The following is a 24,853-nucleotide window of genomic DNA, read 5'->3' on the forward strand; positions in this document are numbered from 1 at the left end:
GTCACTATCAGTAACACTGCGTGGTAAAAGAGACGTGTGATACATAACAGCAGCACTCCTTATTTGACGTCCAGTCGGCACGTGCGCACTTTGACAATTTAATATCATAGAATTCATGTTCAATCATGCTTGTGTAAGTGTAAACGTACACATATTTTTCACACAGATGAAAACCAATTTTGGTTACGTTTGACAGCTCGAGATTGTTACTCTATTCCACTAGGTATATTAACTTTATGGGCAATACTTAATGACGAGTGTAAGTACCACGAGTATTATCGTTCACACGCATTTAGTAGAAAATAAAAAAATACATATTGTTTACATTACTACAATAAAAATATACATAAATGTTTAAACTAGGGACGAATGTTATTTTTACTCATAAGGTACACAATTAAAGACAAATATTTTTACGGCTTATGTATTTAAGAGATCAATTCCATTTAACAGAAAATATGGGATTATATAATTTAAGCTTTTTGTATACCTGTATTAAACTATATCTGTTATCTGCTGTTATACATAAGAGGGGTTAGTGCGAGTTTTATTCGATCCGACGCATCGAGCACGTTAACGTGAATTTATATGGGATTAAAGCAGTATCCACGTTAGCCAGTAGATGGCGCTGCTTTGATTCCATATAAATTCGCGTTAACGAGCTCGATGCGTATGATCGAATAAAATTCGCACTAACCCCTCAGTTAGTTCATTGTCATTTCTTGTGAATTAGTTCACAAAAAATGACAATGCTATCTAAAACTATGCTAAGGTTATAATGTTGTATTTAAAATAAATATTTTATACAATTCTTGTTATTTTTATCTACGTTGATTATTATTACAATTGACTGTGGTGCAAAAGCTGGTGTGACTGTGCTGATAGCTATGGTACAAATCATGAAGCCAACATGAAGCTTGATTGTGAATTCTATAAAAAAATATCATTTTTTTATAAAATTCGTTTATAAAAAAATGATAAATTACGTTTAAATCAATAATTAATAGATTCATGATTTAGACCATAGTATTAAAAGCCACAAAATTATAAGTTTTCTACAGATATAACGGCTAACTAACCCTTTCTATTATTTTTTGTATAAGTTAAGGCATGATATTTGTAATGATTAATAGAACCAAGACAACCATATTTAGTCTAAACTATCCTTTCTCTGTAATGATTCAGTCAAGAAATTCTAAATAAAAGCTTATTTAGTAATATAACTTAATCCATAAAAAATAAAATATTAAAACATAATTATACATTTACTAAATATCGTATTTCGTAGTTTAGTCAGTACTATATTATGGAATGTATGCATTTTAAAATTAAAAAATAAACATTAACAAAGAATCAACCGCACGGTAGTGTATTAAAATGAAGTTTCGAGCAATTTAAAGATGAAGAAAAACCCTGTAAATACGATTTCGAAATTTTGATAGCATAGAAATAATATCCTTTCTTTGTTTGCGTCATATTCAAAACAAGGCAAATAAAAGTCTGATATTATTTTAACTCAACAAATCAACACTCTCATTGGTATTATCATTCTTTTTGCTATTATCATTACTATTGTTATTCGAAGTAGGTAAAAGAGATTCAAAAGCTGACCAATCCTGCTTAACATTCGTTTGTTTGTTCTGATTATTCGCCCACTTGTTATTAAAATTGCCAGTCGTATTGTTAAGACTACTGGTTGGACTGATGTAACTGCTCGTACTCACGTTTTGGCCGTTAAAACTACCTGCATTCCCGAAATTCGGACTCGAAAAGTTTGAACTCGCATAGCTATTAGTAGAACTCTTCCATCCCATACTAGGAGGTAAGGCCATTGGACTGCCAAAACTATTGTTTATACCCGTATTATTTGTGAAGCCTTGACCAGTATTTGGACTCATGAAACCTAAGTTCTGGCCTGTGTTTAACGGGTTATTCATACTTAGGTTTTGACCGGTGTTCGGTGGTATATTTTGGGTTGGTTTAAGTGATAGCTGGGTTAGATTTGACTGTAGCAGCGAGCTGGTGAGGTCTACAGGTTTTGGAGCTTGTGGCGGCGGGGACAGTACGGGCGCCAACACAGAACCAGACTGTCGGGACATCTTCTTCGCTGTTTCCTGTTGCTGCGCTATCCTGGAAGTGATATTATAACCAGTTAATATAATAAACTAGCTGACTTCGTTTCGCTGACAACGAAATTATAAAAATTACATATATAGATATAACTAAATTCTTGTGTTAACATGTGGAAGGACAAAGGCTTCGCGGGAAAATGTTCAGCTCCCGATTCCTTATTTACGCAGGAGAACTGGGAGAAGCCGCACGGAACGACTGGTATGATATAAACACAAAAAACTTTATAACTCAATTTTAATGGAACTGAGCAGAACTTCTATGCTATTTAATATTCATTGCGAATCCTTTATTCTAGAACTGAGTATCTTGACAGTGAAACACCTATACAATGAATCATCAGTTCTTGATAACTTAGCCTTATCTGAACAAACAAAATATATTACCTTTGTTTGTCTTCAATACTGAGGGAACTTTCGCCTATATTCGGTATGGACGGTTGAAGTTTTTCTGGTGGAAATGATAGGTCTTGTAAGTGATCGATATCAGTTTTCACAGGTTTGTCAACAGGTGATGTAGCTGCAGATATTGACGTCGAAAACGAGTTCTCCATCATTCTGTAAAATAAATAAAAAATGTTGTTAATATGTTAATGGAATTTCCTTTAAAGAATTTTTAGAAACTTCTTAATTAAATTGTAAGCTGTAAGGAATATTTAAGTAATTGGAAATTGTTCTCATTCCTGTTTTCACCAACCTTCTCCTAACGCTAAGGTATTACCTAGTGACCATTATTGGTACAATTCCTTCAAGATTTTACTCATTTTTGTGAATCACCTATGCCCCTAGCGTGTAAAGACTTTCCTTAACCATAAGCTTTTTCAATAACAGAGATACATGACCCTAAAAGACAGCTAGGAAACACTTAGCGTTGGGAGAGAGTTGGTAAAAACAGGCATAAGATAAATAATAATGTTATGTGCAATGTGCATTTTGAATACTGAATTCCTTGTAATCTGTACAATACAGAGAAATAAAAAAGTCTGTTTTTAAAATATCTCACTTAGATTCATTCTGTATTGAGTTGAGTTGCTCCAGCTTGGACCTGTGTTCGTTCTCCACTTTCGATATCATTTGCTTCACCAGGGTTATCAGTGCATTGAACTGGTTTAACGTGAGGCCGTTCTCAACACACAGCGGAATTAAAAATGGCAGAACTTTTGTAGCCATAACTTCCTTAGTGATGCCAAGTTTCTTGTGACTCATTGCCAACTTGTATATTCCTAAAAGCAAGAATCATAATATTAAAATGACAATCTTCTGTAAATATATGTAATGCAAAACAAGACTAGTTAGTATTCAAAGTAGAATATTAAATATCCATTTCAATACTTCACACACTTTTTTTTTATGAAATAAGGGGGCAAACGAGCAATTGGGTCACCTGATGGAAAGCAACTTTCGTCGCCCATGGACATTCGCAGCATCAGAAGAGCTGCAGGTGCTTTGCCGGCCTTTTAAGAGGGAAAAGGGTAATAGGGGAGGGTAGGGATGGGAAGGGAAGGGAAGGGAAGGGAAGGGAAGGGAAGGGAAGGGAAGGGAAGGGAATAGGGCAGGGGATTGGGCCTCCGGTAAACTCACTCACTCGGCGAAACACAGAGTAAACGCTGTTTCACACCGGTTTCCTGTGAGAGCGTGGTATTTCTCCGGTCGAGCCAGCCCATTCGTGCCGAAGCATGGCTCTCCCACGTATAATTTTTTAACTTTTAATATAGACTAGGTTTACAATTACTAATTCATACAAACCTAGGATTCCCATAAGCACAGCTGGTTCCCTAGATGGTATCTGCGGCAAAAATGGTATAACCTCATCCAACACCAACCATTTATCTAAATGTTCCAACAGCTTGCCCAAACACAGCAAGCAATTCACTCTTACCGAAATGAAATTAGTGTTAATACATAGCTTCTTTATACGCGGCAATAGCGCATTTTTCATGGCCGGATAATCTATTAGTGATGCGAACGTCGGCAGCACTGATAAACATAGCTCCTGTATTTGCTGAGCATCTGACTCCAAAGCTCGGTACAACATCGGTAAAATATCACTTTTGACTTCATCGGCTGGAGTCAGTTTAAGTAATAGTTCCATTTTCTGCATGAATATTAGGAGTATTTGTATTGGTTCCTGTATGAGCATTACTGGTTTTAGCACTGGTAGGATATACTTCACGTACTCCTCTTTTGTTGAATTTTCAGCAATGAGTAAAACATTCGGTAAAACAAAAGGAACCATGGGCGGGTTTACAAAGTCTTTCATGAGACATGGTAAAATACGATAAATACATATTCTGTGTGGCATTGTTTGTATGATCTGGGGCAGGCCTTTGTAAAATTGTGACTTCTGTAGGTTATCCCAGTGAAATAGAGAGTCGAGGTAATTCAGAGTTTTCACACCAACATCTTCAAAATATGGTATCTGTAACAACAGGATTAAATAAAATAATTCCCTATAAATTACACTAACATTTTAAAATTACATATGTTTGTTTCTTATTAACTTCACATGGCTTGGTGTGGCACAGTGGATACTCAAGGTAACACAAGGCCTAAGCTCACACAAGTAACAACAGGATTATCATATCAAAAACTTTAGCATAATATTGTAAATTAAAGGCAACGGTTAAAAATTTTCTAGTTACAGAAATATCAATAGCATTTCTTGGTAAAAAGAAAACATGACACTCATATTATAAAAGTATTTGAAATATTTATTTTAAATTATACAACCACACTATAATGATTAGTATATATATTATGCTATTAAAATAAAAGAATTAAATACCTTTAGAAATTGATGAGGATCAGGGCGCAGCTCAGGTGTGGCATTAAGCATCAATTTCACATACTCTCTGAGGCCATCAGTCACACATAGCAGTCTCGATGGAGCTAGGCTCCTCATTTCATTTGCAAACCTTTTGAATTTTGTATAATCATTACCAATGTTACCCAAAGTTTGATGCCCTGTGCTGTGTAATGTATAAATTATCATACCCAGGGAGTAAATATCACTGGCCGGTGAATGTGAAGCTGACAGCACATACTCAGGAGCCAGATAATCAAGAGCAGGTTGTGTCAAATAGTGCATCGCCTGACAATACTCAGTGAACGGCCAAAAAGGTGATGAGTCATTAGTGTTTTGATTCATTATACAAAAATCAAAACCGAATATCTTCCATGCCCCCTGCTGGTTGACAACTATAGACTCAGGACAGACATTATGATGCAAAAGTTTAACGCTGTTGTGTAGGAAAGCTAGGCCCTCCGCTATCTGCATTAAGCCATATTTGATTTCCACTTCGTACAGTTTGTAGTTTACTAAATTTTTGGGTGTGGGTTGAGGCATGTTTTCTGTGTTTCCAAGTATGTTTGCGAGACTAGCAAACACAGGTTCAGTGGCGAACGCCAAGCTCTCCCGACTTTCTTCCAAACTGTGCTGCACGGTTAGTATTTGAGGATGCTTCAGCTTCGTGAGTTGCACCACGCCCCGTTTTAATATGTCCAGCATGATGTCTTTGTCTGCTTTCGACCATCTTTCCAATTGTTTCTTTTCGAATACGAATATGGATGCCTCCTGTTTAGTGGACTTTTTGTAGCCCTTGTACACTTTCCAGAGTAAGCCTAAAGGTCGAAATAGGGTGTATGAGAGTAAAATAGGCAAAGAACAACAATTCTAGGTATCGGTACAATAAAATTAAGCCTTACCTGGGCCTGCACTGGCTATGTATTGTGTCGCCTCAAACTCTCGAGTAACAGGATTTCCAGGCAGCACACCAGACAATTGAGATACTGTATTACTCACAGACGAATAGAGCTTATTAAAAACCTCCATATTTAGTACCTTTCGATCAAAACATTACAATTAAAAGCAGCAAATTCATCGAAATCGACAGAAACAGAAAGGATACAGAAATACAAGTGACATTGACATGGACTGTCATACTAATGCACAGAAAAGTCAATGTACTAATGATGACACTTGACAGTATTTTTTTTATAACCACTACTCAGAACCATTCACAAGTCACGCTTTATAGTGCATACAACTAACAATGGTCCAAAACCAATAATTTCTAAAATAAAGTAGTCTGTCAAGAAAGTGAAGAAATTGAAAAGTGGCAACTGGCAATTACGTCGTGTCATCCCTTTTTTCTTAAATTGATTTGAAAAGGATGACACTACGATGTTGCCACTTTTTAATTTCTTCACTTTCTTGACGGGAGTGCCTCCGCTGCCGCCTGCCGGCGCCGCGCCGGCTTCCAAAAATATCAGTAATGGGAACCGGCGGTAAGTATACTGCCGGCAGCCAAGATATAAAACAACGGCTGCCGGCGCTGGCACTCAAATTAGGAAACGGTGAAAATGCGTTAAACGCTAGGTTCCAGTGCCGATACACAATTTTTAAAAATAAATAATTCGGCTGTGGATATTTTAGTTTTTTGTGTCAATGCATTTTCATCTACCTTTAGCTTTACCTAATAGTAATAGCTACCTTTTTTTCAGCTAGATACCAAAAAGTAAGATTTTGCACCACATTTATAAACCCTGTGGAATACTTTGAACAGAACTTCAGACTCCTTATACAATATGTACATGGAGAGTTTTAAAGAAGCATATTATGCTACTATGTAGATCATATTTTTATCAGCATCATCATCACCACCATTAAAATATGCATCCTTGTTTACATTATGAGTTATGACCTTATTATTTGTACTTTTCATAGTACTTTAGCTCAAGACTAATGTTTTTAATCATTATTCTGTCATTTGACAAGCGATGTTTGCCGAATAGGCGCCGGCAGCCTATTCAGCAAACATCGCGTGACTTCGGCAAACTTCGGAAAACGGCGCCGCGCCGGCTGGCAGCCATTTCGGCAACCGGCGCCGGCAGCGGACGCACTCAGTTCTTGACAGACTATACCACATGTCCTAAATAATATTTAGACAGAAAAATAGATTTTAATTTGTAATAAAGTTACCCATTTTACCGATGTCGATAATTTTTATTTTCTCAGTCAAAACTTATTCAGCATTCTTGAGTCTTGACAGACTATACCACCTGTCGTAAATAATATTTAGACAGAAAAATAGATTTTAATTTGTAATAAAGTTATCCATTTTACCGACACTTACCGATGTCGATAATTTTTATTTTCTCAGTCATAGACTTAATATATATTAGGTATAGGTTTATGTTCTCAGTCAAAACTCAAAGTTCAAAGTTCAAAATCAAAAATTAGAATTAAGTATCTGATACACGGTTGACAACGGCGGTTGTCAACAGCATAAACGGATTAGCGCGCTGCCAGCAGCTACACTGTTGGTTGTAATTTGTAAACGTGTTGTAAACCACAGAGTTGAATTAGATTTTGCGTGTTGACAACCGCCGTTGACAACCGTGTATCAGATACTTTAACTGGATGGCTGATTGTAAGGTTGGGTTGCACCAGAGGCGTGGCTAAAGTTATAGTAAAAGTTATTTTTATAGTTAAATATGGCGTCCTTTTGCTTTAACTTTAACCTTAACTTTAAGTAGACTTTAACCGGAGAAGTTCACGTATGAGCGGAGGTAAAGACGCCATATTTAACTTTAACCAAAGATATTTTGACATTTTGCACTGTAGTTATAGTTAAAGTTACAGTTATAGTTAAAGTTAGTTGGTGCAAGTTGCAACCCAGTCTTAAGGTGAGGCTAGTTCGAAAAGACTGATTTTTAAACTTCCAATCTGAAGTAAGTATTATGTGGAATTCTCTTACATCAAAATTCATGTAGACACAAAAAGAAACGAAGTAACAAAATAACCGAACAGAATATTGAAAAATGGCATGGTAATTCTGTAAAAAAAATCTTGAATATTACCATAAAAATACACTTCAAATTCGAACATCTCGTAATTTTCAATGACAATGATATGATTTTTTTACAAAAAGGATAGCTTTTTTATAGTTCTAGCAAAATAACCGAATAGATTTTTAATAAATGATTGGGTCATTAAAAAATAAAATAAAATGTATAATTTTCTCCTATTTCGCCCTATCAACAACGCGGCGAGCGTCGTAACCGCCCTAAACAAGGCGCGCAGATATGAATGTTATTACAATGTTCTTAACGTCGATATTCGTACTGACAGACATCGACCTTCTAATTCAGGGACAGCCTTGCATTAATATTTTTAATTTTGTTCATAAAGTTGTAGGCGAAGAAGACTGAAGAAAGTTTCAAGTGTGAACTGTCAACTGTCATATCCCAATCCCCTGTTTTGTTTTCTGATTTGATGGTGCAGTAATCTGTGTCAGGTGCTCTTCAGACTTCAGAGTTCAGAATTCAGATTTCAGATTAATACACTATACATAGATATTTGATTATAATAAAGGCACTAGGAAGAAGCGAAATTAAGATATTTTTAATTTTTTGCATGTAACAAAATGTGGACATCAAGTGCCCTGCTGAGTTACATCAAACGAAAAATGTCATTCTAATGAGGACAAGGAATTATGAAAATTATTATGAAATTCTGACCTACACTTGCGTAAAAATGGATCGTCTTTCAATATTGATCTCAATTATTTTAGTAAGCATATCTATTTGTACATCTGAAATCGATCAGTATTCAAAGGAGCCATACAGACCTTTGGGTCCTCTGGTGAAATGCACTTTTCTGCCACTTGAGTTTCTGGACTGCGACGAACCAGTTGATCATAAGGGCAACGAAACAGCAAAGAAGATTGTGAAGCACGGCTGCGTGAAGTTTGGAGGCGTCAAATATGATGATGTAGAAAAAACCAGAGTACAGTGCAAAGCATTAGACGGGATTGAATGCCACGGACCTAGAAGTTTTCTTAAAGACGGGTTCCCCTGTGTCCGCTACTCCGGCCACTATTTCACGACAACACTGATTTATAGCATTCTGCTAGGCTTCATCGGTATGGACAGGTTTTGTCTGGGGCAGACTGGCACGGCTGTTGGCAAGCTGCTCACACTGGGCGGTCTCGGAATTTGGTGGATCGTGGATGTTGTGTTACTAATCACAAACAATTTGCATCCAGAAGATGGAAGCAATTGGAATCCATATGTTTGAAATGTAACTTTGGTCAGTGAGAAAAGTAATCATGTTTTGAGAAAAGTTATGAATCATTAAGTTCAGGGCCCCCGTAAGGGCTACTGGCGCCTGTGTGCCAAAAAAGGATTTTGGCGCCCCTTTAGGCAAATTTTTTAGGACCTTGGTTTTGGGGGTTAGAGGATGGCGCCTGTGTGCAGCGTACACATTGCACATATGGTAGCGGGGGCCCTGATTAAGTTGTTATCACTACTGTCAATTTTCTGAAAGATAGGTGTAAATTTTTGGACACTGGATAATGGAGTGTGGACTAAACAAAATATAAAGTTGTTAATAATTATTATTATGTAAAATGTAAATAAAAAAACAGTAATGGTGTTATTGACTGTGAGTGGTCTATTTATTGTAATTTTGTAAATAAATTAAAATTAATAACAACATGATATTTAGTTCCTTAACCTTTTTTCTTGAATCAAAATTCAAGTAGGTATGTAAAATTGCTACTACTGCTAGCATCTAATAGCTGCAGTTATAGTTTTGATTTAGATAAAATCTTATTTGACCGACCTATTGCTTAATAAAAAGGTTTTGATAAGTCTATAAAAAAGGTGTAATTGCATATTATAATGTACCGTAATTTGGGGTAAATAGATAGGTCTTCGTACTTTGGTAATTATTTTCGTAAGGTTGCAGAACAGATACCCACTTTTTTAGTCGTGTATTTATTGAGTCTTAGGCCAAACTATTGATATAAATTTGTTTCTCTTCAAATATGTTTGTAGTTAATGAAAAAAGACACAAAATATACGTAATTTCTAATTAGGTACTACTTATCAGGGGACAATAGACACACCTGGGGTGATTGGATAAATTTCGTAGGGCTGCTTCGTTACAGTTTTCCTATTTATTCTTTGTTGGATAAAGGCAAGCAAACTCGAGAAGGTTTCTTTAATTATTTATTAGAATAAAGTAAAATTATAATTTTAAATAGAAATCATCAATAATAAAAATGAATTTAAATGCTGTAAATTTAGAATGTACCACGAAAACAAAACTAAAAGAGAAATTTGAACTGTAGATAACCACTACAAACTTTGTGGCAGCCCTAACATAATCATGGCTAATCACCCCTCTTTCGTCACTATTCACCCCTTGGCTGTGTCTATTAACCATATTTGCGTGCCTATTAACCTCTCAGGCGTGTTTATTCACCCCTTTCGTGTCACCTCAAAAATAATAATAACTATATCCAAACAAGGGCGTCGCCAGGGGGGGGGCAGGGAGGGGCAGCTGCCCCCCCCCCCCCTAGAGACTCTAAAAAACGTTGCCAAGTATAATGCAAAAGCAACGACCACTATAATATTAAAATCTGGTAATAGATGTAAGGCTCGTAGTACAAGTGAAAAGTTTCATGTGTGTCGACTTTACCTACAATTCATAACTACTTTTCTCATTTATAGAGAGTGAGTAAAGTATGAATTGTAGACTGTAGTAGGTAAAGTCAACTTGCCCCCCCCTGCGCCATCGGCTGGCGACGCCCTTGTATCCAAATATATTATATCAGCACTGACCGCAATTTGAAGAAAACTATAAACTATTATGACCAAAATTCACCGAAATACGGAGGTTCAAACTCGCTCGTCTTCAACGACTTGTTTTGTTGTCAACTTTGAAGTTAAAGTTTGGCAGTTTTAGAGATGTAGCCACACATAAAATTTTGCCAGACTAAGAATGATACCAAGAAATGTATAAAATTGCGGGTTTTTTACTGGGGATACCGAGTTTGCCATAAAAAACATTCAAACTTATCCTACGATTTTTTCCTATTCACCCCTTCAATTCTTTTCACCCCGGATTACCGGTAACTAAAGTTAGTATTTCTGGTTTTTTTTAAACGGGCAAAAGGCCCACCACTACAACTCCTGTGTGGCCAGGATCAACAGTGGCAACCAACCACGAAAACCCTTTGATATGATCTCAGGGGTGCCCAAGGGACAAGCTAAATCTGTCTTGGGACCCGCAACGAAATTAATCAGAAGAAAGGTATATTATAGTAGGACATAGTATTTCTGGAATCCAGAGCTAAACAAATTAGCAATAAAACATAACTTTTTATGATTTGAATACTGTTACATGTGAAATAATGCATATTATGTAAGGATCTCCCAACATTTAATAATCTTTAAATAAAAAACTTGGATAAATTTTATAAGATTTATTAACTTAAGCCACTAAAGCGGAGGCGGTGCTCGACTCGTATTTCCAGTTGGGAGGGAGCACACTCTTGGTCTTGTAGTAACGGGCCAGCCTGTGTATTCTGGACTCGACAAGAATCAGTCTGAATTTGCTGTCCTTGTCCTTCCTGTTGCGCTCCAAGTGCTTGCGCATGGCGACAGCCTTCTTGATCAAGTAGTATAAGTCCTCAGGTAGATCGGGGGCGAGACCCATGGCCTTCATGATACGCAGGATCTTTTTACCGGTGACAAATCTAACTTGTGCGACACCATAGGAATCCCTGAGCATGACACCTGAAAATATAATTTAAATCAGCTTGTTAATCCTTCGATCGCGGATTCTTGGAAATCTTGGCCACATGTGGCTGCTTGGGAGTTGAAGCGTTAAAAATCTATATTTACTAGATGATGATAAAATTATGCTTGATATTATCTTCTTGATCTCACATTCCTTCTAGAAAGAAAATTCATATTTTGACATTAGCATAATTTAGAGAATTTAAAAATCTAATTTAGTATAACAAGTAATGTTAAGTCTTTAGCATGCTTAGAAGAATTTTGTCACATTCTCAACCAAATTCTTCTGCTTGGAGAAATCTTTGTATGCTCTCCCTATACATTTGGTATGTTTAAAGCCTTTCGAGAACTTATATTTATCAGACAAGAAAGCAGTAGAATGCATCTATCATGAATACAATGATAATACAATGACAGGATACATACCGATTTGTGATGGGGTAAGACCCTTTTTGCCAAGTTTGAAAATCTGTTCCTTGACATCATCAGCGGTTAATTTTAACCAGGTTGGGACACTGCGGCGGTATGGCAACGCCGACTGTGAAATACCCTTGCTGAAATACAAATTATCACGTTACAGTTTAGGCCATGTGGTGAGGTGGTAAGGTTATACCGTAACACAAAATATTTCGGTTGGCGGTTCACTGATTGAATATCACAAAATAATTTCACCAGAATGCTTTTAGAGCTATGATACTGACCCAGGTGCGTGCATGCGACCCATGGTTGCGGATTTTTAGAAAATCGCCGACCTGACAACGACAACAAGCAAATCCAAAAAGATGGTGACAGGAGACCGGAAATTATACCTTCATTCTTTTGACCATCGAGTAAAGAGCACGTAAAGAGTTTGTGAACGAATGTATTTTCATAAATAATGTTTCTCTATAGTTAAAAAAATGATGATGATGATAATAGTTAATAGTTCAAAATTTGGCTGCCAATACGTTGAAATTAGTACATCATTAATCATTTTGTTATTTGTATATATTATAATGACGAATAAGCTTTTATTTCATACAAAAAAATCATCCATGAAAAGTTTATTTAATGTTATTCATATATTTTCATAGTGAATTAGCGATAGTAAGTAGAATAGTAAGCGTAACATAACGATTTTAGAAAAATGAATCACATTATGATTCATATTAGCATGATTCTTCAAAGTTCAAACTTCAAAGCGACCATTATATCCCCGCAGGATTTTAGAGTGAGTGAATTCTTTTTTTTATCTGTACTAGTTTTGACACTGACAATGTCAATTTCATAAGACTTCAGACATCTGACAATTGACATTTGCAGTTTTAGAAAAATTGGTTGGATTGGGTCTACAAAATATATATACTAGTAATCTGTGGGATTGGGAATATTTGTAAAAATGTCTGAGAAATATGGGGTTTCGGAAGCCGAGTATAATATTGCAAAAATCCAGGCCGCTAGGCGTGCTGAGATGCGAAAGGAATATCTAAAGCAACGAACTAATCCATGGAAACATGCCGCTGAGGCAGGACATGTTGTATGTGTTGTTACATAATTTTGTAAATATTTATTACTAATTCATTTCTAATGTTTATATTTATGACGAAAAATAAATTATTTCAGTTCGACGAAGCTCATCAAAGGTACATTGCTATGCAAGTGACCCAATTAGAGCGTTTTAAGCCCAACAGAAGCAACTCGATCTTTGGTGTCTGTGCTATTGTCATACCGATGCTGTCCTATGGATGGTTGTGCGTTAACGATAGAAATGAACGAGAAGAAAAGATTAGAAGCGGAGAACTAAAGTACAGGGACCGCCTATTCAAACTCATTTAAATGTGCTGTTGAAAATGTAGTTTTTATTTATAACAATATATCTGTGAAATAGTTCAATTTATTTTTTATGTACAACGTTACAACGTAAACTAAGCTCCCACATTCAGTTTGTTTAGTGAGTACTTCTGTTAACTGCTACAAAAGAATAATATCAACATAATAAAAGGTAAAAAGGAAATGTAATGTAAATAAACAATTATAATAAACTGAATATTTTATTGCAGACATACACTTAGTAATTATAATATTAATGACCTTAACTATGAGTGAACCACAAATAATGCATCATACTTTGATTAAAACAAATTAGTGGCTTTTGTTGTAATCAGACATACTGCTATAGCATGGCTATAGCCACAGAGGCAATTAGCTAAAGTAGTGCTAAATACTCTAGAAACAAAATTTATCGGTCATCCAAAGATTTATCCCTTGCTATAACAGAGTCCTCAAACTTGACCATGTAAGTTGTACCTTTGTGCCAGTGAGCTGTCACTTTTGCCGGCTGAAAACAGTAACTAAGATTAATACTTTAACATACATTGAATTACCTAACAATTATTGATATAATAAAAAAAGAGAAACAGCTTTGTTTTCAATAAAATTTCAACAAGATTTATTGAAGTTGCAATCAAAAATATAAAGTTTTCCTATGATAATTTGGAGATGAAACTGTACTTACAAATCCACCTTTAGTTAAGACTGCCTCTATAATACCAGCATTGAAAGAGGCACAGTTAAGTGAGCCTTTATCTTTAGGGACACTAATAAATTTGTTTACCTGTGGGACAAAGAACTAGTAAGTTTCTGCAGGATTTTAAGCTAAACATAGTTTTTTTTAAATGTATTTAAAGTCAGTTACTCACAAGAGCATCCTTCTCTATAATGTAGTATGTTCTTTCATCATCATTAGCATGCTCCAACTTATCTGCCTCTTTTCCATACAACACCTGAAATAGTTGTGTTATTCATTCAATAGTGATGTTATAAATATTATAATTTAATTAAGATATGCATTTACCTTCCAGAGAGTAGATTTAATAAATAATAGCATGTTAAGTAATTTTATTTCCCTCTTGCTATTTTTTTCTCTAACAAAATATAAATCCAAGAGTCTTGTACCCACATCTTGCCCTATCTCTGACAATCTGAAAAACAAGTTATTAAAAATTATAATAGCATACAACAAGAGACACACCAATTTTTAAAAAATTCTGACTTAAAACATTTAACTTAGGAATGATTCTGAGGATGAAAAATGTTGAAGAATATTAATGCCTCAAGCCCCAAGCATTCACCGGCGGCCGCGATAACAATACATAAGATATTGTATCTGGTTTTTCTATGATCGAAGTATTATTATGGATAATGGAGTAACAGCATTTTATAACTACTAGTTAAAGCTTAATGTAGTGACAGAAGGAAGATACACAACAAGATGTCAACAAAACAAGATTAGAAAAAGTATCCAGTTATAAATAAATAGTTAATTGACTTGACATGAAAATAAATGTATGTTAAAATGAAATAAATAAAAAAAACATACTTATTCTGCAACTCATGTATAGAATGTGATTTGTTTTGGCAGTATTGAACAATTTCTGAAAAAAGAAGGGCGTAGAGAGCTAATGAAATTTCGCCTTTTCCTTTACTCAACGGTTTGTCGAGGATTGACGATTTTGATCTTCCAGAAGACATTATAAATCCTCACAAGTAATAAGAATTAATTTATAATAACTACTTTTTCATGCTTTTTTCAATAATTTTGTTGGAATCCTGTTTTTTTAATAATTTGACAACTGCATAGCAAACCAGTGTTGCCCACCTTTTTTTACTGACCCACCAAATTCAGCAGCGTAAACCACCAGAAACCGCTAAAACCTAAATGGCCTCTCACAAGGGCGTCGCCAGCCGATTGCGCAGGGGGGGGGGCCAAGTTCACTTTACCTACTACAATTCATACTTTTCTCATTCTCTATTTAAAATGAGAAAAGTAGGTATGAATTGTAGGTAAAGTCGACAGCACATGAAGCTTTTCACTTGTACTACGAGCCTTACATCTATTACCAGATTTTAATATTATAGTGGTCGTTGTTTGCATTATATTTGGCTACTTTTTTAGAATCTCTAGGGGGGGGCAGCTGCCCCTCCCTGCCCCCCCTTGGCGACGCCCTTGGCCTCTCAAACCACCAGAATTCCACTAAATAAAGTAAAGACAACAACAACCTATCTGAATATAATTTGAAAATAATACAACAACAACGTTATTATTATTATGAAATAATTATTTTTGTAACTACAAAAAGGAAAACTTTAGTTACCTATGTACCTATGTATAAGTAGGTACTTAACTAAAGAGTAAAGATGAACGTCTTCAGAGGAATCATTGTCATTTACTTGTTCAGTTTGTGAAGAATAAATTTCTTAAGTTCTAATTTTTGTAATACGATATTTGGTATTATATTGTTATTACAGCATTTGCCTTCGCGTGCTAACCTTGCACGAAAGAAAGCCGATCAAACTTTATCCGGTTTCTCTGCTAAGTCTTGACAAAATTCATCATGCTAAATAATCGCTCTATATTGCAGCGTTAGAATGCGGCAAAACGAATAAAGATAATAATAATATAATTAAGTTTCCAGTGTACGTCTTCAAGGGTTAGAAACATAATAAAAAAAACTAGTGGTTTAACGTCGAAGCTACCACTAACTTAAAAAATCGAATCCACTAAGAAATCCACTAGCCACTAAAACCAAATTTTTCCCGCCGAAAGGTACGTCTAAACCACCAGATCTAGTGGAAATTCCACTAAGTTGGCAACACTGACGCAAACTGATAGTTTGACAGTTGTTAGACAGACTGACACACTGACACTGTAAAACTTGACAGCAAGTTTTTTTTCATGTCGTTGTGTCTAAAGTAAATAATTCAGCCACACCAACCTAGGGTGAACATGACTAGTGATTGGACAGTTCCAGTTATTGGACAGAGCACAAAAACACTATATTTATTGAGGTTGCTTTAAAAACTACCTGTTTTTCTTTAAAAGCAGGCGTTTTTTTACTTTAAAAATAGGCAATTTTTAAAGCAACTTTAATAAATATTGTGTTTTTGTGCATTTTCCAATGATTGGTACTGTCTAATTTACTAGTAATTTACCCTAGCATATTTTACTAATCGCTAGCGCAGAGTGCAGAGGCCTGAGTGTGAGTTTTTGTTTCACATTCGATCGTGAACGCGTTGTACGTTTAGCCCAGCTCCCATACAAAATCTTAGTAATAAACGCCAAACGCGTTCACGATCGAATGTCAAACAAAAAACTCACACTCGGCACACAGTCCACAGACAGGCACAGAGTACTTTATTATATAGGACAGGCCACTTAGCAGACACCAGACCAGCTGCAGTGGTACTAGACCATTTTTTATACAGGCCACAAACACGTTTTGGTCTTACTGCCGTACGGTACGGTACTCAGAGTTTCTTTCTAAATTTGCTACTTTGCTCCATTTTCCCGGTGGGCATGAATATCAAAATAGTTTAATTAACTTCACGCGGGCCACTGAAGAAGTCCCGGCGGGCTACAGGTTAAGTATAGCTGTAGTAGACGGTAAAAACTAGCTTATATCTCGTTATTACAAACTTATAAAGCATTTCTATTATCTAATCTCTACTCACATTAAGCTTACGAGTTACGATCTTTTTTAAAACCATTTTTAACGAAACGACTGAAGTGTTATTTTGAGTTGGGTTATGGGTCCTTTATTCTCTGTGTATTTGTATTATAACTTATAGGTCAAGCAAACAACAGGTGATTCGCCTTCTCGTTCAGTGGTAACTGGTAAGCGCCAATCGCTACAAAATACTACTTTTTAGGGTTCCGTACCCAAAGGGTAAAAACGGGACCCTATTACTGAGACTTCAATGTCTGTCCCCGTCTGTCGTGCTAAGTCTAGCTACAGCGGTTCTTGAGATACAGCCTGGAAATATCCAGGCTGTATCTCAAGAACCGCTGTAGCTAGACTTCTGAAATTTTCACAGATTGTGTAAGTATATCTGTTGCCGCTATAAGAACAAATACTAAAAACGAAATAAAACGTGATTTTTTTGGCCTTTTTTGCTCAATATCAATAATAGCAACAGGTAGGTACTTGATATTTTCACAAAGGCCTTAATTATATGTCTACGTAAATAATTAATAATAATAATTTAAATAAAATAATGGGGAAGCTCTATAATGGTACGGAACCCTTCATGCGCGAGTCCGACTCGCACTTGGCCGATAATTGTTTTCAAGTCTTATTTGGTACACTAAGGTCATCCAGAGATATCAAGGCACACAGGTGAATAATTAGTGTCACTGATTTCAGTGAGGCCTAGGATTGGGCCTAGGTATTTCTTCAGTTAAGCTTAAACTTTTATAATCAGACAAGACTCTCATAGCTGCGTTTGATCTATCAGTCAAAAGGAGCTGTCACTTTCTGAAGTCACTTTATTCCCTGAACAAAAAATGGTTAAGAAAAAGCAATAGCTTGTTTAACAAAAACTTTAATTCATAAGCATATAATAACAGCACTACACTGTACGTACAGATTATAAACACAAAATAAATAAACCAAATATTCACACATTTTGTTTTGGACATCAAAATAGAAAAAAAAATAATTATTCACTTCACTTTCAAAATATTGAAAAACTTTATGCAATATAGGTGGATCAAGTTTTTATCTATTTCAATTCCCATATATTTACATTTTTCTTGTTCTTTATTTTTCTTCCATATATTTCAATTTCGCTTTGGGGGGTATAACATTATCATTTATATTGGATCATTTATATGATCATATATAGGATCCAATATATATGATCATTTGATCATATCTGCATATTACATTATCATATTTCATTGATCCTATTTTACGTCATATGTGGTTTCAATAGTCAATGGAGAGCGCAAACGCTGACATTTATTGACGTCAGGGTTACTAGATCTCAGAGAATTCGATTTGTCAAAAGACATCGTCATTTTTAATATGGCTTGTTTTTTGTTATTTCAGCAAGATTATCCAAGTATATAATTAGAAAAATAATTACATTACATTATTTGAAACATATTAAAGAACAAGAAATTAAAAACTCTTTTTTATATTAAATAACTGGCAACACCTATTTCTATGACCGCAATCTCTCAGCAAAAATGTCAAAAATCTATGATCAAGGAAGAAATGAATCATATGTCTATATTACATTAACCAATATCATTGACTCAATGATCTCGGATCCAATATATATGATAATCTAATATCCCCCTTTTACTTTCGACTTTCGAGTTTACTGCTATAATGAATATACTGTAGTTATAATTTTTTGCTTAATTTTGTTACATAGTACTTAATTAAATATTTTGTCTGCCATGGACGGCAACTTTGCCCTTTTGGCTTTAATAGTACAACACATAGATAGGTACATAAGTACTTTTTCTGATTTTGATTATTGTTACAATTGCATTTAAAAATATACAAATGTTCTAAAATTATAAAAAAAGTGTATCTAGAGCTATATATACTTATTTACGATGGGTCGTTTGGTACGACGCAAATATCGTTAGAAAGATTAGAAAGCAAATAACCTTCCATAAAACGTAAGAAGTTGCAGCTTGTTTGCGACAAATCGAAACAATCAATAGCAAATGAGTGCTCTTAAGTATTCGTCTATCATTTACACAATGTGTTATGTGTGTACAGTGTATTGGCTATTGGGATATTTTATTTTCCTTGAATGAAGTAAATTAGACCAATTATTATGTGTAAGTAGGTTACGACTTGCGAGTTGCGACACATTAACCTGTGACCTACACCTAAGTGCGTCCTATTAGCACTTCTTATCGGCCGCACATGCAGCTTATTGTTCCAAATATGAATTTAACAGTTAGCATGGACAATTTCTTTTTCTTCTTTTTAATATAGGTCATAACATAACAATTCAATGTCCTTTCATTTTACGTATTGTAATTAAAATTCTTCAAACCGATACAATTGCGTATAATTTATAAATAATATTTAAAAAATAAATATTGATTGTCAATAACATGTATGACTTAGTATGAGAAATTACGCAGTTGTAATATAGGACAGTAGCTCATTGATATATTGGATTTCTAATTCTATTGTTTATCGACAGATTGTGGTATGGAACCAATTTTTGGTGGACATACAATTCTACGTCGTAATGCGTTAAAAAGTTAAAATTAAGATACTTATTGTGTACTAAAATAGAACATAATATAATGTAAGCAATCTATTCCAAGCAATTTTTAGTATCATTCGAAACATCTCCATATTGTACCTATTAATGTGCGCATAATCTAAATTACATATATATATTATTTATAATAGGTAGAGTATGTACTACGACTTGTGTTTATAATGAAACTTAAACTTATTATAAGTTATGGTATGTAATTGTAATTAAAAAAAAAGATGTATCTAACCTTGATCGACTTGAATTGACTTGATACTCTATTTACATGTAATTTAAAACCTTTAGTCAACTAATATAAGGTGTTTTTGTATAGTTGACAAGTTCATGTGGCCAAGGATTAGACTACAAGGTCGCAATTATCTTGAAGGCGGAAACGCGCGACGTGTGTTAGTCGTTTTATATTATTGAGGATAGGAATATTTTAACATCTGGGTCAGCAAAGGTTCCTGTATCGACGGAAAATGTACCGTACGCACAGTTCTTGCGGCTATTTTGCCATAGATTACAGATTTTTTTTGTTGATAAAGTGAAATAATATCTTATGTATTATTGTGGTATAGAAAATAGCTTTGTAGATTAATAAATTCCTCCATACCAAGTATAAATATAGTAGTGTGTCAGAGAATAAAGTTTGCTTGAATATTTTATCATAAACATGTAACAAATGAAAATAATTTTACTTAATTGAAAATTATGTGTTAGTTATTACTTATTAGTGTTCAATCCTTAAAATAATAATAAACTAATATTACTGCAGGTACCATGTCAACAATGGAGACATTACTTAGTAATAAAACAATAACAAACCAAAACAATAATTAAGTTCACTTATCTTTGGTTACAAAGTACAATTGATCATAAAATGTAAGATGAGCAAAATATTAAAAGTGTTACCAACACAAAAAATCGAATAATTTTCAATTGTCACATAACTTTACTTTTTTGAGTAATTTGAGTAATAATTATAGTATTAGTAAATAGGCAAGTAAGGGTGCCATAATACAAAAAACACTTTAACTATTTTAATACAAAATTTAAAACAATGGCAATGCAGTATAAAGTGTAAATATATAAATGATACAATAATTTGATTGGCACATTCTATTGCAGTTTTTGTATTTTATTATAAATTTCTTAGACAATATAAATATTAAATATAATAAAATCAATGTAAAACATGTTTGAGTTGCCATTACCATGTCAGTTTTAAAAACAAACCATAGACAATAATTTCATGATGTTCTATAAGATAATATAATGAAATTATTGTTTTTACATCTATGTTAAATTTATTGAATATTGTCTAATTTTATTAAGATCTGTTTAGTTACTGTTTGCTAAATTAATCATAACCTCTTATATAAACGTTTCTAACATATGCCTAAGTAATGGTTTGTATTATCTATTATTCAATTTGATTGTAAATAAAATTATGATGAAGATTTACAATTAATCTTCGAATATATTATTGACTTTTCCAACTTTCCAAAATCCAGTCACCATTGTAAAATAAAACCAGGTAGGTATTAAACAAAAATGTGACATAGAGTTTTCTTCTTATTTTAAATCTTGCAAACTCCTTGCAAATACAAAATGTGAAAGGGACAATCTAGCCTTCCCTTACTTCAACACACTTAAGTCATCTATGTACAATAGAATATACTCTAACAGCAGGTAGACTGCACAGTCTCAGCTTCCAGTAGATTAAAGTCCATACCGTTAGGTCTGTTGAAGCCCGTCTTTATGCCGTCCCATCCATCTTCGACTTTGTATTCACCTGACTGTATGCGGTTGTACACTTCTTGTGCGACCAGTATAAAAGCTTGTTCGACGTTATGACCAGATTTCGCAGATGTCTCTATGTGATGGAGACCTGAAACATTTTTATGAGTATGTTATTTAAGCTACCAGTACCATCAATTTTTTTATTTTGTATGCTACAGCCTTCTTAAATTCTGTTTTAGTAAATTTAATAAAAAAGAAAATTATTGTTATTAAATTAAAATCATTTGTTGCATTTTATACTAACAGCAGACTAATTATATTAAATATTTTTATGTAATTTTAAAAGTAACAGTACTACAATAGTTAAAGTGGGTGGTTAAAGTACAGTGTTGCCAGACGTCCCGATTTTGGCGGGACGTCCTGATTTTTGCATCAAAATTAAATGTCCCACGCGGGCCAGGCTCAGTCCCGCTTTTCGGGGAAAGCCCGAACGTACGTGCAGCGTGCTGAGAAAGAAAGGTGCGTAATGAAGATAATGAAGATGGGAAGTAGAGGGGTGTATTTTCTTTGGCTACTTTTGCTATCTCTTGTCACGTAAACGTTATTTTAACGCAAATAAAAAGATAAAAATTCAATTTTTTATATTTTTTTACTTTGTCCCGCTTTTGACTGAAGAATCCCGCTTTTTCACTCAAAAACTTCCAAATTCCCGAATTGGCACAAAAAAAATCTGGCAACACTGTTAAAGTAGTACTCCAATTAGAGCTCTTCAACAAATATTTTTTCAAGTGTGTAAATGTATGAAACAATTAAAATCATAAATACAAAAACAATTGACTTAACCTTGTAAAAAATTTATATTTAATCATGTAGAGACTTTTAATTCGCTTTTATTAACTTAATCCAAGACTTGTTAAGACTCTTTAAAAATATGCCAGTCATTCGCATAATATTATATTAGTAATTACCATTTTAAAGACACAGAAAAAACTTGATACATAAAGTTATTTACCATTTTCTTCAGCAAACATTCTAGCCTCCTCATAGGGCACTTCTCTTCTCGCACCATTCTTATTGTCTGTGCCTACGAGGTCTACTTTGCAGCCAACCAGGGCAAACACGGGTCTGTGGGGCTCGATGTGTCTTCTTGCCTCCACCATCCACAGCGGTATGTGCTCGAAGCTCGACCGGTTGCACACGTCGTACACCAATAGTGCACCCACCGAATTCCTGTAGTACGATTTCGTTATGGATCTGAACCTCTCCTGCCCCGCCGTATCCCACAGCTGCAGTTTAATCCTAGTTCCGTCCTGAACCTCGATAATACGAGCGAAAAAGTCCACGCCGACCGTCGGATCGGAGAGCTAAAATTGAGACGTAATATTTACCTATCCCAAGGAAACGTTATACAACAACAAAAACAATAGATTTACCTCCGCGAATTTTCCATCAGTGAAATATTTCAGGAGCGAACTCTTCCCGACCGTGCTGTCGCCGATTAGAATGAGCCTAAATTGGTAATCGAATATTGGATCTACCATTTTCACCACATAAAATTCAAGAACAACAAAGGATTCGTCAATTTTTGTGCACACAAATGATTACACCAGAATTCAGAAATGGGAAATTGACGTTTGAGTTTGACATCTGATAGTGAAGTACCTACCGCGGCCGCAGAAATTGGCAAGTAGATTCAATCGATATTGACTTTCCGAGTCCCAAGTTGGGCATCACACTCACACGTGAGGTGGGAGTTGGGACTCCCAACTCCCACCTCACGTGTGAGTTAAACATTGTGAGGCTTGGTTCACACAGCAAAATCCTGCACTTTTTTGTACGTCATAACTCTTAACCTACAAATAATAAAAACTAAGGAAACCTAACTCCCATACTTCAACCGTTTTGAATTTGGTTCCTTTTCGCCCACTAAATATGACAATAGCTACGAAACACGTACGTGGGAGAGCCATGCTTCGGCACGAATGGGCCGGCTCGACCGGATAAATACCACGTTCTCACAGAAAACTGGCGTGAAACAGCGCTTGCGCTGTGTTGGGCCGAGTGAGTGAGTTTACTGGAGGCCCAATCCCCTACCCTATTCCCTTTCCTACCCTCCCCTATTCCCTTCCCTTCCCTACCCTCCCCTATTACCCTATTCCCTTTTAAAAGGCCGGCAACGCACATGCAGCTCTTCTGATGCTGCGAGTGTCCATGGGCGAAGAAGTTGCTTTCCATCAGGTGACTCGTTTGCTCGTTTGCCCCCTTATTTCATAAAAAAAAAACACTAACACTCAAATTTACAAAATAAAGCCGTTGACAATAATTATTGTCACTTCTATACTCACACAAAATTGTGTACCGTATACATGCATGCTTTATGCATGACATGCATGATATTCGAATATACAGGGTACAATTAAACCTTCCTGCCAAATTTTTTCCAGGGCTTATGTATTATTAGAAGAGTCTATTAAACTAAAAAAAATAGGGTGTAATTTTTTTTTACAATAACATATTTTATCCCAACCAACTTAGTAGATAATGGATATGTCGCAGCCGACTGGTTTAAATAGCCGTTCAGTCAAATTTTTAATTTTTACTTATTGCATTAAACTTTTGGTCACCCCTTGAACTTAATCCGAGAATAATCTTTCAATAAAATACAAAAAGTTTTCCTATTCTCCCAAATTACATATTAAACTAATGGTCACCCTAGTTAATTTGTTATTTAACCAGTTAGCCAAGCGTTGTCTAGCTGTAGTGTTGAACGTTGTTGTCAACAAGTCGGCTAAACGACGTAAAGCCGTGTGATTAAATGGCGTTGTTCAGTCAAAGGGCTAGCTGTTTGATTGAATGGCTTTTTTAACCAGTCAACTGCGACAGATACACTACTTTAGTCGCCAGTCTGTCGTTCCGCGTTCGGAGTCGGCAAAAAACCGGCTAGTTGTGAGTTGTGACACTGGCCTAACAGTACGGTCCGTCCGATCAAGCACTGTTCTGAATTTATCTATGAATAATAAAATCTAAAGAAACATAACTCCCATACTTCAATCGTTTTGAATTTGGTTCTCAAGGTTCTTTTTGCACACTAAAATAATAAATAATAATATGGCAATAGCTACGAAACACTATTCAAATTGACAAAATAAAGCCGTTGACAATAATTGTCACTTCTATAATTACACAAAATTCTTGCATGTATTCGGGTCTCTTTTTGCTAAAGTATGCATGTATTCGGGTCACATTTTGTAGAACCAGAACAAATTTTTGACACAGTTATATACTCTTCCATAGTTTTTATTATTCGATGGAATTTATTATTTAAATAGTTCACA

At 35.0% G+C, this 24,853-nt stretch overlaps 5 protein-coding genes and 1 long non-coding RNA gene across 6 annotated transcripts; 2 read left to right on the plus strand and 4 right to left on the minus strand.

The window, feature by feature from the left end:
* Positions 1–1,285: 1,285 nt before the first annotated feature.
* On the minus strand, positions 1,286–6,041 carry LOC121733790 (SCY1-like protein 2). The gene is made up of 6 exons (XM_042124145.1): positions 5,835–6,041; positions 4,915–5,750; positions 3,876–4,548; positions 3,133–3,352; positions 2,517–2,687; positions 1,286–2,130 (listed from the first exon to the last, which is right to left on the minus strand). The coding sequence occupies exons 1-6, from the start codon at positions 5,959–5,961 to the stop codon at positions 1,512–1,514; spliced, it is 2,646 nt and encodes an 881-aa protein (XP_041980079.1). The 5' UTR covers positions 5,962–6,041; the 3' UTR covers positions 1,286–1,511.
* LOC121733799 lies at positions 1,577–19,351 on the plus strand. Its single transcript, XR_006036616.1, has 3 exons — positions 1,577–1,588; positions 5,437–5,439; positions 19,145–19,351. It is a non-coding gene; the product is annotated as an uncharacterized LOC121733799 (long non-coding RNA).
* LOC121733796 (TM2 domain-containing protein CG11103) lies at positions 8,407–9,543 on the plus strand. The gene has a single exon (XM_042124151.1). It carries the CDS (start codon positions 8,611–8,613, stop codon positions 9,208–9,210), a length of 600 nt encoding a protein of 199 aa, XP_041980085.1. The 5' UTR covers positions 8,407–8,610; the 3' UTR covers positions 9,211–9,543.
* On the minus strand, positions 11,390–12,532 carry LOC121733798 (40S ribosomal protein S13). The gene is made up of 3 exons (XM_042124154.1): positions 12,422–12,532; positions 12,147–12,274; positions 11,390–11,717 (listed from the first exon to the last, which is right to left on the minus strand). Exons 1-3 carry the CDS (start codon positions 12,442–12,444, stop codon positions 11,413–11,415), a joined length of 456 nt encoding a protein of 151 aa, XP_041980088.1. The 5' UTR covers positions 12,445–12,532; the 3' UTR covers positions 11,390–11,412.
* LOC121733797 (trafficking protein particle complex subunit 5) lies at positions 13,742–15,314 on the minus strand. Its single transcript, XM_042124152.1, has 5 exons — positions 15,079–15,314; positions 14,554–14,680; positions 14,399–14,482; positions 14,215–14,313; positions 13,742–14,037 (listed from the first exon to the last, which is right to left on the minus strand). Exons 1-5 carry the CDS (start codon positions 15,228–15,230, stop codon positions 13,939–13,941), a joined length of 561 nt encoding a protein of 186 aa, XP_041980086.1. The 5' UTR covers positions 15,231–15,314; the 3' UTR covers positions 13,742–13,938.
* Positions 19,352–21,336: 1,985 nt separating the features above from the next.
* LOC121733795 (ras-related protein Rab-39B) lies at positions 21,337–23,157 on the minus strand. Its single transcript, XM_042124150.1, has 3 exons — positions 22,952–23,157; positions 22,531–22,882; positions 21,337–21,666 (listed from the first exon to the last, which is right to left on the minus strand). The coding sequence occupies exons 1-3, from the start codon at positions 23,057–23,059 to the stop codon at positions 21,458–21,460; spliced, it is 669 nt and encodes a 222-aa protein (XP_041980084.1). The 5' UTR covers positions 23,060–23,157; the 3' UTR covers positions 21,337–21,457.
* Between the last annotated feature and the right edge of the window lie 1,696 nt (positions 23,158–24,853).

This window comes from Aricia agestis, chromosome 14 (genome assembly GCF_905147365.1).
Source record: "Aricia agestis chromosome 14, ilAriAges1.1, whole genome shotgun sequence".
In the NCBI taxonomy this organism is placed as follows: domain Eukaryota; kingdom Metazoa; phylum Arthropoda; class Insecta; order Lepidoptera; family Lycaenidae; genus Aricia; species Aricia agestis.

Bases quoted from the DNA above. Each gene is read 5' to 3' on its own strand.
- LOC121733790 (XM_042124145.1), bottom strand. From the start codon at position 5,961: ATGGAGGTTTTTAATAAGCTCTATTCGTCTGTGAGTAATACAGTATCT. The intron at 2,688-3,132 runs GTGAGATATTTT...TTTATTTTACAG, and splicing joins TCAATACAGAATGAATCTAA to AATGATGGAGAACTCGTTTT. The intron at 2,131-2,516 runs GTAATATATTTT...TATCACTTCCAG, and splicing joins AGTATTGAAGACAAACAAAG to GATAGCGCAGCAACAGGAAA.
- LOC121733796 (XM_042124151.1), top strand. From the start codon at position 8,611: ATGAGGACAAGGAATTATGAAAATTATTATGAAATTCTGACCTACACT.
- LOC121733798 (XM_042124154.1), bottom strand. From the start codon at position 12,444: ATGGGTCGCATGCACGCACCTGG. The intron at 12,275-12,421 runs GTCAGTATCATA...TTTGTATTTCAG, and splicing joins GGTCGCATGCACGCACCTGG to CAAGGGTATTTCACAGTCGG. The intron at 11,718-12,146 runs GTATGTATCCTG...TTATATTTTCAG, and splicing joins TCTTACCCCATCACAAATCG to GTGTCATGCTCAGGGATTCC.
- LOC121733797 (XM_042124152.1), bottom strand. From the start codon at position 15,230: ATGTCTTCTGGAAGATCAAAATCGTCAATCCTCGACAAACCGTTGAGT. The intron at 14,483-14,553 runs GTAAATGCATAT...CAACTATTTCAG, and splicing joins TTAAATCTACTCTCTGGAAG to GTGTTGTATGGAAAAGAGGC. The intron at 14,314-14,398 runs GTGAGTAACTGA...TTTGTCCCACAG, and splicing joins TTATAGAGAAGGATGCTCTT to GTAAACAAATTTATTAGTGT.
- LOC121733795 (XM_042124150.1), bottom strand. From the start codon at position 23,059: ATGGTAGATCCAATATTCGATTACCAATTTAGGCTCATTCTAATCGGC. The intron at 22,883-22,951 runs GTAAATCTATTG...TCTCAATTTTAG, and splicing joins CTGATGGAAAATTCGCGGAG to CTCTCCGATCCGACGGTCGG. The intron at 21,667-22,530 runs GTAAATAACTTT...AAAATGTTTCAG, and splicing joins AATGTTTGCTGAAGAAAATG to GTCTCCATCACATAGAGACA.